The 16318-nt window shown below is 41.7% G+C and overlaps 1 protein-coding gene across 2 annotated transcripts; it reads left to right on the forward strand.

The window, feature by feature from the left end:
* Nucleotides 1-392: 392 nt before the first annotated feature.
* atp6v0a2a (ATPase H+ transporting V0 subunit a2a) lies at nt 393-15247 on the forward strand. Of its 2 annotated transcripts, none has more exons than XM_049604541.1 (20): nt 393-1069; nt 2850-2928; nt 3115-3212; nt 5022-5159; nt 5548-5645; nt 5751-5877; nt 7882-7964; nt 8058-8151; nt 8224-8436; nt 9052-9202; nt 9853-9992; nt 10077-10234; nt 10330-10420; nt 10512-10630; nt 12328-12538; nt 12627-12746; nt 12858-12974; nt 13074-13191; nt 13322-13493; nt 14305-15247. In XM_049604541.1, the coding sequence occupies exons 1-20, from the start codon at nt 959-961 to the stop codon at nt 14405-14407; spliced, it is 2541 nt and encodes an 846-aa protein (XP_049460498.1). In that variant the 5' UTR covers nt 393-958; the 3' UTR covers nt 14408-15247. The 2 variants fall into 2 exon arrangements, with proteins under 2 accessions (XP_049460498.1, XP_049460499.1); XM_049604542.1 differs by having other exon boundaries at nt 5569-5645.
* The last annotated feature ends 1071 nt before the right edge of the window (nt 15248-16318 follow it).

Genomic DNA, 16318 nt, shown 5'->3' on the forward strand with positions numbered 1-16318 from the left:
TTGTAGTTTGATATGGCAACAAATTTGACCAATTTTAGCACTAGTAACAGGCTAAGACACTGCTCATTAGGAGGTAGGCTATTTGTTTGACATTGAGACTATATTACTGTCTCATTCAAGGACATTGGGTCTTAATTATCATTGACAATGTTTAGTTTTTTACACTTAATGGGTCCTTCTGATCCCAAATAGCAAGATAAATTAAAAATGCATACCAAACAAAAGGAGGATAAAACTTAGACAGATATAATTTAGTTGTCTGTACTGTAATCAGGCTGTTAACATTCAAATCAACCCTATTTTAACACCTCTCCTTTACAACCTAAAGAAACAGCGATTATTTTAGAGGATGCTGCCATACCTGGCAACCCGGAGACGCAATCTGTGTCAATTGCCGGGCGACGTAGCGGGAATAAAGGCCGTAGCCTATTTCTGACTGAGGCTTTTTATAACGGACCGTGTTGCCCTCAGCCCCGTTTGTCTCCATGGCGGGTTGCTGATTTATATTTCAGGTTGCCTGTTGCTCGTGTCTCTTTGCCGCCAGCGTCGCGCCGTCGCCGTGTTTTTGCGCCGTAATGACAGGTGTTGGAGGTAAAGCGCCCTCAGGATGACGCCTTTCTCCAGGATCGCTCGATGCAAAAGGTGCATTAGGGAGGTTTCTGCCTTTGTTTTCATTATGGTTATTTAATCTGGCTACTTTGGAGGAGAGGGGGAGACAAAACGGTGCGACACCCAGAGTGAGAAAAATGTCCCTTCTGAGAATCATCAATAGTATTAATAGCCGATAATTAATCCTCCAGGGGATGTTAATTGGTTAAGGGGGGGTTTAAAGCCGCGCACCGACTCGTTGCGTTTGTGATGTCCTGTTGTCGCCTGTAGTGAGCGGCTCGTTGTGCAGCTTCAGTAGGCTACAGACAGATTATAAAGCGGCGGAGCAGATCTGTCTGGCAGATAAAAGATGGTGTTTCGGAGTGAGGAGATGTGCTTGGCGCAATTGTTCCTGCAGTCCGGCTCTGAATATGACTGCATCAGTGAGCTCGGGGAGCTGGGACTGGTCGAGTTCCGAGATGTGAGTAGATACAGATGATGCACACTCAGTGTTTGAATGAATGTTTGTACCATCTGCATGGAACCGTCATTTGGGCCTGTGTGTTGTATTATTATAGTAGGCCTCTCTTTATTATAGGGATAAAATAATTCTACATTTTTCTCTGAGGATGCATGTTTGGGGGAGGGGGTGAATGAGGTAACTTCGCATAGGTGTACATGTCGGGGGGGGGGGGGACCAGGGGACACATCCCCCTCAATCTTTAGACCTTTTGTCTTTCTCAGTAAAAGCATGAAAGTTGCTTTTATTTTGACAAAATCAGAGACATGACATCGCAAATTGATGCAGAAAAAGCACAAAATGGTGCAGAAAAATTCCCCAGAATGCAACAAATGAAACCCCCCTGTCTAAGTGTGTGTGTGTGTGTGTGTGTGTGTGTGTGTGTGTGTGTGAGTGACTTTGAGGAACACCATAGAAAATACATGCTGTGATTAGTTAAGCTAAAAACCTGATTTGAAATGCAAATCAGCACAGTGTGTCAAATTTTTCGAGTCAAAAATACTCGGTTATGTCTCATAAGGTCTTGCAGCAATTTTAGGAATAATACAACTTTGATACAAGAACCAGAATTTATAAAAATGGTGGAAAAACATCCCTCCAGAATACACATACACACTAAGACACTAAGATCTTGAGCAACACCATTAAATAAATACTCGCTGTGATTTGGTATCAAAGACTTTTCAGATTTGGAGATTTCTGTAGGAATTGCATCTCTCAGCGATCTGTTCTGGAAACTGCTGAGAAACCCCCTTATTGTCAATATATCTTGGAAAGCTATACATCTTCTGAATGCCAGATGCCTCTTGTTTGTGGCTGTGATGTTCGTTTAAAAAAACAAAACGGTTGCATAACAGTGAAATAGCTACTGTGGGGGCTAACGTCATCAACATGCAAAATGTAGATCAACTTAACTCACTCTAATAACTATATTCCTACATAACACCTACCTCTGCACAATACCACATAGGCTGTATACTTTTTACCTGCAGTGCTTCAATAAGTAAGACATGATTTCTCCAAAAATCTTTCCTAAATTTGGTTAAAAGGTGTCTTGAAATAGTCTTCAAAAGCATTGAAATTAACTGTCTGATACCTCTAGACCCCCTGATCTAGGAAAGCCATACATCCTTTGAATGCCAGATGCCTCTAGTTTGTGACTGTAAAATTTCATAAGGCCATATTAGGTCATTTCACACAGTGATGTCTGTTTAAAAAAAACATCTCATCACAGTGAAACAGTTACTCTGGGGGCTGACATCATCAAACATGGTATCCACAAGAGTCTCAGCTTTCCGGCCATCACCAATTTATGCAATTACAATCCTGCTGAGGGACGCCGGTGTGCTGAAATATTCAAATACACCATTTTTAGAATAGGCGGAAATAACACATTTGTACTGTTTGAGAAAAACTGCATGGTTTTTGCCCCAAACTGCATGGGATTACCAAAAAGTGGGCATGTCTGTGAAGGTAAGACTCATAGGTGCCAATAGAATGCATTTTCATTGAGGTATCTTGAGGTTAAGAGGTCAAGTGACCCTGTGAAAATGGCCAAACCTCCCTTTTATATGTGTTAAAACAAAAACTACGCCCTTGGATTATAAAGTGTAAAGACCATATCTATCTATCTATCTATCTATCTAAAACTGTGTAACGACGCCATGCTTGTTATTACACATGCACCGACTGATGCAGTAACTCGCAGCTCACCTGACCCGTGATGCTCCTCTGGTTTCAGCTCAACCCGAGTGTCAGCTCATTCCAGCGGCGCTTCGTCAGCGAAATCAAGAGATGCGAGGAGATGGAGAGGATTCTGGGTAAGAGAGAGCACCTGGGGCGGTTGTGTGTGTGGGTGTAGCCTTGAGCACACACCTGGACAATATATCATCGGGGGCTGATCGTGTTTTGTATAAATGGTCTCTCAGAGAGATTCAGACAGCTCGCTCTGACACTCCGGCAGTAATTACCATGAAATAAACCATCAGCATTTTTGTTGTGGACAGGATACCTTCTGAGGGAGATTCAAAAGGCTAACATAGCCGTGCCAGAGGAGGATGAGAGCCCGCTGGCTCCTCCCCCCAGACAAGTCCTGGAGATCATGGTAAGTGTCATTTCAGTCACATTTCACTGTGAAACTGCCCATTTTGTTCACTTTACCTGGTGTTTAATTGAATATATCTATATGCACGCTAGTATCCTAGATATATGGAACATAGCTCTCTCTTTATAGGATAATATTTTACAGGTTTGTGATAACTAGTTCAGGTGTGATGTTGCCTCCTCCACATCATAAGTCTTTAATTTTCCCCTCAAGTAACTTTACAGTTGGAAAAATCATATATTATTTCACACTGTCTGACAGTATCATGCATATCTATTATATCATCTTTCCGCTCTTGCATCTATTTATAAGTGCACCAATCCAGAAAATGGAAATATTATAGATTTTTCCCCAAATGAAGCCTGACACATTTGGTATCTTTAGAAACTTCGGGATCTCTACTCTGCATCAGTAAACCCAGTGCAGGTTTTGGCTATTAGCGTCTTCCTGTAGGTATCAGTAGTAGAAGATAAGACAATAAAATTCTGTATTTCTGACATCAGACTTTCACTTTCATTTCAGCACGTAGCCAATCCTTGCATCATTTATCATCATATTTACTGTTTTTCTGACACACTGCTACAAAATTAAAGTTGAGGACTCACCTACATACTGTGCATGGTGGAGGATGATTATAAATCTGGATGATAAAGCATTTAGCTGGCAAACTCGCACCCAACCTATCAAATTGTGTCAACTCATCCCTGATCTGCAAAGCACTCACAATCACATATGACCCAGATCATCGTCCACTCCATCAGTGCGTTACCTCCCTTCCCTCTGGATGCAGGTATGAGCTGCCCATGTGCAGAAAGGCCCGTGTTCCCACGTGTACAACAGACAACCAAGAAAGGACGGCAGAGGAGATATCTGCACACCAATACAACTGGACTGGACTTATTTAGGACATCAGTACAAAAAAAGACATGTGCTCAAAGTGCAAAAAAAAAAAAAAATTTAAAAAAGGGAATGAAAACAGCAGCAAATGTTTCAGTCCTTGGCTTTTATCTGTGATCTCAGCCTGTGAACCTTTTTTGTGGCTGTCCAGTGTACTTGCATCTGTGTGCGGGTATCTCCTCTGCCGTCTGTTCTGTATAAATTATGTAGAATTCTGTACATCTTACTTGTTTAAACTATGTATGCACTGACTTTGTCCGCCTGCTATTAATCATTTTATTTATCGACAGTGATAAAATTTTATATCTTAAGTTTCACTCCCCCGCTTCATACCATAGTCCCATTTTTGTCTTTTTGTAGGAGGGGCAGGGGATCTGTGCATGTGACTGTATATGTCACATATAAGTGGTATACACATCGTTTAGAGGCTAAGAACCTGATTGGAAATGCAAATCAGCACACTGTGTCAGGTTTTCCAGTCAAAAATATGTATTAACATTGTGTTCTGGGTAGCTGCCTATTCAAACTTTTAACGTTTAGTGTGTCTGTGTGTGAGAACATAATGATGAAAGTAAATGATGGTCATTCCCACACTCAGTTATGTCTCATAAGGTCTTGCAGCAATTTTAGGAATAAAACAACTTTGATAAAAGAACCAGAATTGAAAAAAATGGTCGAAAATCCTTCCAAAATACCACATTAAGACAATAAGATATCGATCATTTCATTGAGGTATCTTGAGCTGAGAGGTCAAGAGATCCCTGTGAAAATGGCCATGCCAGTTTTGTCCTTGCCAGTATCCTGCTGCGAGTCATATTTACTGTTTATTCTCGGCTACCTAAATTAACTGAATGAGTCATCTTGTTGCTGAATGCAGACTTAAGCTAATGTTCACTGTGTGTTGATGTGCAGGAGCAGCTTCAGCGGCTGGAGATGGAGCTCAGCGAAGTGGCCCGAAACAAAGAGAAGCTGCGGAGGAACCTCCTGGAGCTCACCGAGTACACGCACATGCTAAAGATCACACGGACCTTCATACACAGCCGCTCCAGAGTAAGTGTGTGTCTGTCACACCCTGCTTTTTGTTCCAGTCCCACCCTGTTAGCATCACAGTCAAGATGCTTCCCCTCACCTTGCCAGTAGCGTCTTGTTTTCTTGTCATGTTTTGTTTCCCTGGGTGACGGGTGGAACAAGAGCCGCCTTTAATTAAAGACACGGCCACAGTGCAGCCGTTACAAGCAGCACCTGACTCATCCGGGCTCCCGTTTTAGAAAAGGGATACAGCAAAGAGCAGCAATGGTGTCTTTTGTGAGACAGGCATTTGTGAGAATAAACATCACATTCCAGCGTGTGCAAACACCACATCGGCTTTATGTCGGACCATGTAAGGAGCAGTTAATGTAAGCTGTCATGAATGAAACATGTTCCCTTTTATAATTAGCATGAGGCTCTTGGTCCCCAGTATGAAGAATTCCCCACCATGGAGACAGACTCGGTGACAGGATGCACCGGTATGCAAAGACTCGGAGCCAAGCTGGGGTGAGCTGCGATACGTGTCATTTACATCCAAACAACAGGTCGTCTTAATGTGCACTGTCAGTAAGAAATAAACCTTAAAACTAATTTGATCTCTTCCTGCTGTAGGTTTGTGTCAGGTCTCATCCAGCGGGTGAAGGTGGAGGCGTTTGAGCGCATGTTGTGGAGAGTGTGTAAGGGTTACACCATCCTCAGCTACGCAGAAGTGGATGAAAACCTCGCTGATCTCGACACTGTGAGTCAAATTTAATTCAGACTTCTTGATAGATGCCAGGAAAGATATTCTAACTTTTGCCTTGCCTGTTGAAATCAAACAGGAGTTGCTGTCTTTTTGTTTCGTTTTTTAAACCATTGAAAACCTTGTTCTCCATCAGCTTCTTACTCTGAGCAGTGGGGTCCTACACGGATGCTATTTTCTGCTAAAGTTGGAACTTTTGATCATTTCACATGAGAGATTTCTGCAGTCGTGTGTTTGATCTTGTTGTATTCACTGGTTTTGAGTTGACAGACGGAAAAAGGTGATGTCACGTATTTCCATGCACCAATCAGAGCTTAGAATAGCTGCGAGGATGGTTGGCTTATGTTGTGTCTGTAAATCCGATCAAACCACATTGATACTTCATATGGGTTTAAATATTTAGGTTTAAATTAGACATCTTTGAGCTTTAGTTATTTCCAACATTTCAATGTGGGGTCCATGTGGGTGGTAAACAGGCTGAAAAATGGGCCCTATATAAAGAAGAGGAAGATATACTTTTTAATTTAATGATTCAAATTCTTTCACGCTGTTGTCATACACACACAGGCCTGAAATAGACACACAAACAGAACCCATACATGCATGAAATGGAGAGATGTCAGAGTGAGGGGGCTGCCCATGGACAGGCGTCTCTAGCAGTTGGGGGTTTGGTGCCTTGCTCAAGGGTACTGCGACAGTGCCCAGGAAACAAACTGACACCTCTCCAGCTACCAGTCCACACTCCATGTTTGGTCCGGACGGGGACTTCAGCTGGTGATTCACCTGTTCCCAACCCAAGTCCCTATGGACTGAGCTACCACCGCCCCAAATGGGATTGTCCACGGGTTCCATTTTGACTCCATGTCAGTTGCCCACATAGGTGGGTTTATATAAGTGGACCCCACATGGGTTATGCTATGGCTACCTGGGAACCAAGTGGGTATGGGCCCATCCATGGGGCTCACTTGGATAAACCCACCCATGTGGGCAACAGGCATGGGGTCAATGTGGAACCTGTGGAAAGTCCCATATTGGGCCCATTCTTCAGCCCAGTTACCACCCACATTGGCCCCATACACAAGTGTTGGTTGGTTTAGTTATTTGTGAATGTTAAAAGGTAAATGTAATAAAAAGATTTGGATTCAATAAGTGGATTCATTAACGGATTTGAATTCAGTACAATGCTGTTGAGCCTCATCTCCCACCCACACAGTTGTGGTGAAGCAAATTTGCTGAGTTTTGGATCTAAAGTCATAATAAATAAGGATGTTTTTTCAAAACTTCAACTTTGGTTGTGACTTATATAGTAATGAATATTTATAGTTACAATAAAATAGGGAAATAATAGAGAGATAATTTCAGGATTTAGCTGGCATTTCAGTAAAATTATGCTGCAGTGATAAAACAAATGATAAAATGATTAAACTAACGATGACATTTTTTTAAAGGGAAAGAAGGGAACGCCATTACCCTTGTTAGCAAAATGACCAAAATGTGTCCCCCTTGTTGACCTGCCATCTCTCTCCATCCTCCTGGTCCAGGCTCAGACGCCACCCTGTCCGGACCCAGACCTATAATTGATTTATTACTGAGAATTATTCAATTGTGACAGGGCGATTTAGTGGATTCACAGACCAATTGCTTGCGTTAAATCATCTCACGTGATGCTACACAGCCGGTCACATCTGTGCATTCTGATAAGCATTGCTACTCAAGTGAGTGATACACACACACAGGGGAGAGACAAGAAACAAGAGTTGGAGAACAAACTGTGTTTTATAGACAGAAAACTCCCTCAAATCCAAACAGAGGGCAAAGAAAATAGAATATTTTTATAGCACTGAATCATTACCAATTAGCACCTACTGGATACATCCCACTTGTGTGGCAGCAGAGGGGAAAGTATTGTGGTAGCGATACATGTAAAAGTCATATTTCATCACTTTATGATTTTTTATTGTGTTGTACTTGTAATAACTTCCCTGATGTGTGTTGTTTCAGGGTGAGATCAGCAAAAGCGTTGTGTTTCTCATCTCTTTCTGGGGAGACCAGATTGGACAAAAAGTGCAAAAAATCTGCGATTGGTGAGAACGCCATCATTGCATGACTTTATCTTTAAACTCCTTGTTGTATTCTCCTTCATCATCAGCCCACATGTCCGTCTCTGTTGTCCTCAGTTACCACTGCCATCTTTATCCTCACCCTGAGAATGACGAAGAGCGGGCAGATGTGCTGGACAGCTTGAGGACACGCATCCAAGACCTTAACAATGTAAGGCTGATGGAGACACGTAACATTTAACACATTCTCAGTGAGGTGGGAGTAACTGTTGTGTTGGTCCAGGTGCTGCACCGCACTGAGGACTACCTGAGGCAGGTTCTGCAGAAGGCCTCGGAGTCGGCCTACACCTGGGTCGTGCAGGTGAAAAAGATGAAGGCGATCTACCATATCTTGAACCTCTGCAGCTTCGACGTCACCAACAAGTGTCTGATCGCGGAGGTGTGGTGTCCTGTCAGTGACCTGGCAAACCTGCGCGGGGCGCTAGAGGAGGGCTCGGTGAGAGGAAGTATTGATTATCTATTAATGGTGACAGAACACTTGTTTGCAGACGTTTGATGCAGCCTCTCTAAACCCAAAGCATCAATCTTGCAGCTAGGGATAAGAGAATAATCATTTTTTCTCCCTTGAGCTCGTTATATGAATCATCTTTGGCCTGTGAATTGAATTGGCTTTGCTTATCAGCTGTTATTTACTTAATTTGTATCACTAAGATGCATTTTTAATTCTTTCACATTATTCTGGCTGTCAGCTTTTTGGATGACTTCATCTCCTGAACCCCTCCATCTGTCATGTTTTTTTTTCTTTTTCTTTTTTTGGTATTGTTGGCCGAATCATTTGATTTGTTGTTGTTTGCATCGCTTAGCATTTTCTTCTCTCACTGCCCAGTGTGTGCCAGCAATTCCTTCTGCTCCAGGCTGCAGATTTGGTTGTTTTCGGATCAAATTTCTCACCTAGAATTCACAATTGAGAAAAACTTTCTGGTCAGAGGATCACTCAAACCTGGGAAAATTTCACACAGCTGAATTAATGGAGCTCTAAAAATCATCGGTGTGTCTCTTAATTGATACAGTAGTGTTTCTAGATTTTTACACTTTTGTTTTTTTTAAACAGAGAAAAGGCGATGCCACCGTACCGTCCTTTGTGAACCGCATCCCAAGTACTGACACTCCACCCACCCTGTTAAGAACCAACAAGTTCACATCAGGCTTTCAGAGCATTGTTGAGGCGTATGGGGTGGGGGACTATCGCGAGGTAAGCCCAGGTAAGAACTCACACTGTGTTTTGTAAAGGTTAAACTTTAAAGGAATACCAAAATGATCATATGTGTGTCAGTTACTCACTCTGCATTGCCTTGAATTCATAAATAAAACTGTTTTTTCTCGCATGCCTCCAAGCCTCCAATAATGTTAGCATGATATATTTGTTTAGAAAACGTGTTTAGCATAAGACAGTTGTTTTGTCAGTGAACCTTGTGAGTTGTAATGGAGCCAAACTTTGTAACCTTGTCATCCCTGAGACTGTTTATGCTGAAGTGCTTTAAATTGTAAGGATACAGTAAAAATGCATGTGTTTGGGAAGTACTGAGCATACAACTGGATAAATAAGACCTATACTTCACAAGTTGTGTGAGAGTTTGTGAACAGATGTTTTGATAAGTTTTGCTGCTGATAAACGTGGCCCCCATTTACTTTAATTTATCAGGAATTTTCTCTGTTTATGGATTCTCTGTTCACTGTGGAAGAATGCGAGAAAGCAATGTTTTCTTCACGATTTTAGCACAACACAGGGTGAGTAATTGGTAAACAAATGATCATTTTGGGGGTGAGGTATTCCTTTAAAGTGTGTTTTTATTGGGTACAGCTATGGAGAAGTTTAGACTAAGCACACTGAAGACATTTTTCTCATCCACAGCTCCCTACACCATCATCACTTTCCCCTTTCTGTTTGCTGTGATGTTTGGCGACCTCGGGCACGGGATGGTAATGAGTCTCTTTGCCTTGTGGATGGTGCTGACGGAAAAAAAACAGAAGAAGAAACGATCCAGTAATGAGGTAGGAATGAGTTGTTCCTCTCATCCATAATGCAGAGTCTGGTGGTTGTAAATTAGTTTTAGCTGATAGCTCTGTTGATCTCAGATATGGGCGACGTTCTTCAACGGACGTTACATCATCCTGATGATGGGGCTTTTCTCTGTCTACACGGGGCTGATTTACAACGACTGTTTCTCCAAGTCGCTCAACATTTTCGGCTCTGGCTGGAGTGTCAAGGCTATGTTTACCAACCAGCAGTGGACGTGAGTTACACAAAAAAAAAAAAAAACGACACTTAGAGAAATAATTGTGTTTTAATGTTTTTTTCTAATTGATGCTTGATCTTTTCACATTGCAGAAATAAAACCCTCCAAACAAATGCTTTGCTCACGTTAGACCCTAACATCAGCGGTGTTTTCAGCGGACCGTACCCATTTGGCATCGACCCTGTGAGTAAATGCATTCAGACATTACAGTCAAGATATAATCAATTTGTTCACATATCATTTTCACCAAGATGCTTTCTAAATATCCCCTCAGATATGGAACATGGCAGTGAACCGGCTGTCCTTCCTCAACTCCTACAAGATGAAGATGTCTGTTGTTATCGGGGTCATCCACATGAGCTTTGGAGTGGTGTTGAGTGTCTTCAATCACTTGTGAGTGGCACGAGATATACGTCCCTGGCAGTGACCTTACATCACTTTTGTGCGTGTAGTTACAGCACGGGCATCCATCAGTGTCAGGCAGCAACATTTACAGATAAAATTTATTTTCTGAGCGTAGAAACGTATTAACAACTGCCAGAAAGGCTAAACACACAAACTAAATAACCAGCATTGAAGCTCTACTGGATGAAAATGAACTCTATTTATTTGGCAAGTGTATTGGCCCTGAAAATTTGGATCAGTTTGTGCCATAGACCTCCATTAACAAGACTACAGCCATGCTAGCAGCTCTGAGAGGTTGTATAAGGCAAATCTGTGATTCGAGCTAAATGCTAATGTACAAAATGTGCTCAGGGTGCAGATTCCAGGTTATGATTCCCTAAATTTAATTTTTTATCTTTCAAAGCCAGCTACTTCCTATCCAAAACAGCTAATATGAGCAAAAACCTGATGAAGCCATGTTTGTAACATTTCAAATGAAGACCAAATCAAAAGAAGACGCAATTCAGCCTACTTCTTTACTATCAGCGTGATGTTTCCTACCATCACCTGCACCAAGTTATGAGGACGTACAGTGCTCTGCACGGGGCACGTGCTTTTGAATGAGCTAATATGAGCGTATTAACATGCTGATGTTTAGCAGGTGTAATATTACTATGTTTGTTGTCTCATTAGCCCTCCCTACAGCCATGCCACCAGTGTGTCTAAAAATAACTCAGTGAGCCACACTAGACCTGTAGTTTATTTTGAATAATAATTTCTGCTGCCATAAATACTCACTACACTGTAAAAATAATGTATTTGTTTTGACTTTAAAAATGTTAGTGTCCGGACTGCCTTTGAATGTTAAGTTGACTGAATTTGAGACGATAAGTATTAATAATTTTGCAATGATTCAACTTGTCTTTTCAAATTCAGTCAACTAAGATTTTCAAGGCAGCTCAGACACTAGCTTTTTAATCAATAGTTAATTTGTACAGTGTAGAGGACCAAATTAGCAGCTAAAACATGGTCTCAAACAAAAATGATTTACTTCATTCTAAGTAACATTTGCTAAAAACTAAAGTGCACTCCTGTTTTAGCCTTTTTAACAGGTATGCTATGCAGGAATTATCAGCTACTGTTTGTGAACAGTATCACCAGCAGAAGTGAACCCCAGCTTTGTCCACATGGTGTTCTGCCTCGCTATATTTGTATTTTTTTAGGCACTGTGTCTGCAATTTTTGGAGCTTCCTCTTGGATTTGTGCTGCTTATAGTCTGACACCTGGTCGCTACCTTTTTATAAGACCTCACCTGCACACTGTGCCCAAGAATACAGCAAAATAAGAACAAAATACAGGCAGAGGGCAGAGTCTCTGCAGATAAATACACACACACACACACACACACTTCTATACATTGTTTTTAAGGAATATCCTGCATTGTATACCTTTAAGGCAGCTGTCTTACAAGGAGGTCCAATGCAGCAACCACAGCATGGAGTAATATCTCAAGAGAGATATTACAAGGTTTTCTTTAAGGAAACTTATCTAGAAGCCAATGAAATAGGACACATGATGAAGTACCCATGTGTCATATCCCATAAAAATGCTTTTTCCTGTCACTAATGAAACTGGTGCAGTATTTGGGATCTAGTCATTAAAACCTTTCCCTCTCTATTTCCATACTTTGTTCTCTCTCTCTTCAGGCACTTCCGACAGAAGTTTAACGTCTACCTGCTGTTTCTTCCTGAGCTGCTCTTCCTGCTCTGTCTCTTTGGCTACCTGGTCTTCATGATTCTGTACAAGTGGCTGGCGTTTGGTGCGCGAGACTCCAGCCAGGCTCCCAGCATCCTCATCCACTTCATTAACATGTTTGTCATGCAGGGGAAGGATATCACTCCTCTCTACCCAGGACAGGTATGTGTTGAAACATTATCTATTTATCAGCTCTGGATGTATTTTGATGCTTGTTAATGCATTTTTTGTTGTCTTGTCTTGATTCCAGACTGGGCTGCAGATTTTCTTAGTTGTGATAGCTATGCTGTCAGTTCCTGTGCTGCTGTTAGGAAAACCTCTTTACTTGTACTGGCTGTACCGTGGAGGCAAAGGCCTGCGCAGACGCAGAGTATGTGTGATCAACCATTTTGAAATATGTTTGTATGTTCAGCCTCAGTAGTGTTTGGTCACTTGTCAGTACTTCAAAACTTCTAAAATCAACACTGATGTCTCACCTCAGGGTTATGAGAGGGTGAGGCGTGTGAGTGAGGATGACAATTCCACAGCACCATCCTATGAAGATGATGAAGAGGAGGGACTCGATGAAACGCCAAGCAGAGAAGCTCTTCCCAAAGAGGTCACACACACCGGGATGAATGAATTATGTGAATTAAGTGAATTAATCATGAATTAAGTGTAATGTCATATCTATTGTTTGATCTAATCTGTTTTGCAGTTTGACTTTGGGGATGTGCTCCTGTACCAGACCATTCACACCATAGAGTACTGCCTGGGCTGCATTTCCAACACTGCATCATACCTGCGTCTCTGGGCCCTCAGCTTGGCTCATGCCCGTAAGTGCAGTCACGAAAAGTAGTTCACCCTGAGCTGTCCATGTGTCTTTGTTTCTGCTGACTTCTACTTTGCATTTCTTTACCTTAAATAAGAGATCATGTTTGTGTGTGTCTATTTGTGTTGTTTCAGAGCTCTCAGAGGTGTTGTGGGGCATGGTGATGCGCCTGGGTCTGAGGATCACCACAAGAGTAGGGGTGGTGTTGTTGGTCCCTGTGTTCGGCCTCTTTGCCATGCTCACCGTCTCCATCCTGCTGGTCATGGAAGGTTTATCAGCGTTCCTCCATGCTCTTCGACTTCACTGGTGAGTCTCAACTGATGCTAATGCTTAAATAATGGATCTTTAGAAACATCATTAGGGCCCTGATACACCAAGGTGACGGTCGGCTGTCGGTAAGCATCTGTCGCCCTAGTTTTTGCAGGGTGTCCCGCATCGTTGGCACTAGTCAACCCTTGTTGTCTGTTTTTTGGCTGATTCAGTGTATTCAATCGGTGTTGGAGCCGACGCAGCCTGTCAGTGAGTGAAATCTCTCTGATTGGCAGCTCAGCTCAGTGCATGAGAAGAGAAACAACTGAAGTCAAGAGTGTGTGAGATCAAAATAAACTTATGAGTTTAAATATACTTTTTTTTAGCCATTTAGCTCTTAAGCAAAAACAGAAACTGCATAATTGGTCGCTAGCGTACGATAAATATCCTTTGCTCTTTCAACATCAAATTGTGTTATCATGGTAACTGGCTAACTAGCGTCTTGAATCCATCCTGCTGGTCTTACGCGTTTCTTTTTTTAATGATGCATACAGACAACCGCCACCTGCTGGTATGGAGAAGTAGTTCCTGTCACTCAGGCACAGAGCACACGGGCTAGTTGGCCATTTGTTGTAGTGTTTGCGGTGTGTTCAAGTGCAACTTTTTGACTGAGACAAAGGTGATGTGTGACAAGGAAACAGCCAGCTGTCATCGCCACTAGTTCTTTGATGTCGGTTTGGCGTGTCTGGGCCTTTAAGACAGAGACATTGAATTAACAATGTAGTGACATCGGATTATTTTTTCAATGTGCTGAGCTCTGCTTTATTCAGTTTCCTGTGTCCTTACTCGCTTGAACATTTGTCTTCAGGGTGGAGTTCCAGAACAAATTCTACCATGGGAACGGTGTCAAGTTTGTGCCCTTCGACTTCTCCCTCCTGCCCTCCGTTTTTGAACAAGATGGCTTGCTTTAGAAATATGTGGACTCTGATGTACTGCATATGAGTGGAGGCAGACTTTATAATTGGAAAGGATGCTGGATGCTGGAATAATTCACACTGTGATGACGACAACAAACCTTGAAGACAATGGACTGAAACTCACTCTTGTAGCAACGTTTTTCACCGTGACGATTTTTAAAAATGTTATCGGCTGTGCTGACTGCCTTACTACTGTACCCAGCAAACCTCTGGATACGCAGAGGTTCGAAATTCTTCTTCTGTTAATAATTTAATTTTGTAGTTGAGATAACGCTCAACGCTGCTTAAAGTTGGGTGAGTTTAAATATTTTATTTGCATTGTGCTGCGTAAACTGGTTTTGTATTATTTACAACATGGTATTTAAACAGTTATACAGTGCAATGTAAAGTCACAACAATATCTATCAAAGACCATGTCGAGCATCCTGATGTAGTGCCATAGAGATTTATTTCTGACGATGATATAGGGATGCCTTTAGGTCTTTTAAAACTGCTCCTCCAAATGATGAGAGAAAACCTGCGGGCATCAAAATCTGAAGAAGGATTCAAAACATGACAACCTTTCTAGTGAGGCATACTGTCACAAAGCACTTTGCAGAAATGATTGTACAATGACAAGTTTTCACTGACTGTGATGATGCCAAATGAAAATAATCTTCAACTGTTCGCTGTTTGCTTCTTTACTTATTAACGCATTTATTTAAGCATAACCTCCCCTGTAATCGATAGAGAAATGTCAAATACTCCAGAAGAAGTCAAGAAGCCGTGGGCCTTTCTTTGATGATACTGCTTGTTGCATTTGTTAATGATAATTAATCATTGTATTTATTTAAATTATTGTCTGTACAAGAGTCTAATATTTTACCATTTTGATGTGTTGAATAAAGGTTTCAAGAAATGCAAGCAAGTAAAGCATTTGTGTCCAGTGCCATTTTATTCGCTGTGTTATATATTGATTTAGTGGGCAGTTAATTGATGACAAATAATCATCACTATTAATTTACAGGCTCCTCTGTCAGAATCTTAATTGGGTGAATGAGCAAGTGTGTGGTGTTTGTGCCAACAAAGCGCTTGTCTGACAAATCTGATGCTTATCGTCAGCTGTTACACTGACAGCAATGTGCATTTTGACAAGGCATCATACTTAGCCTGACTCTGTTTTTCTGTTTTTCTTTTTACTTTTCAGAGACATGTGTCAAAAAAATGTAGGCTTCAAAAGTCTTAAAGTGACAGTTCACCCCAAAATCACAACCACATATTTTCCCCTTACCTGTAGTGCTGTTTGTCAGTCTAGATTGTTTTGGTGTAAGTTGCAGTGTTGGAGACACTGGCTGTAGAGATGTCTGCCTTCTCTTGAATATAAAGAAACTAGATAGCACTCTGCTTGTGGTGCTCAAAGCGCCAAATGGTAAGATAATCCACACACCTTGCTGTGAGTAGCTTTACGGTACGTAGTACCTATTTTCTCTCAACCAAACACCGCCAACAATATCACCACACAGACAGAACCATGCATCTGCACATGGACAAGAGGTTTGTGCTTCTCAGCTGAGTAGTATCATTAGCTAGCTCAGTGGTGCTGGGTAAGTTAGCAGTAGATGCATGTTTCCATCTGTGCAGTGATGCAGTTGGCAGGCTGTAACTGCTCACAACAAGGTCTATGTTATTGTCTCATGATTCCTGGAAAGAGACATTTCTGTTCCTCGTTCAGTTTCTCAAATGTGTTTTTTTCTTGGCGCTCTGAGCACCACAATTTGAATGCCATCTGGATCCAGAAGAGAAGGCAGACATCTCCACAGTCGGTATCTCCAACACTGTGCAACCCACACAAAAACGGTGTAGACTGAAAAATAAAATTACAGGTTAAGAGGAAAAAATTTATTTTTTGATTCTGGGGTGTACTAT

This window comes from Epinephelus fuscoguttatus, linkage group LG18, assembly GCF_011397635.1.
Source record: "Epinephelus fuscoguttatus linkage group LG18, E.fuscoguttatus.final_Chr_v1".
Classification (NCBI taxonomy): Eukaryota; Metazoa; Chordata; class Actinopteri; order Perciformes; family Serranidae; genus Epinephelus; species Epinephelus fuscoguttatus.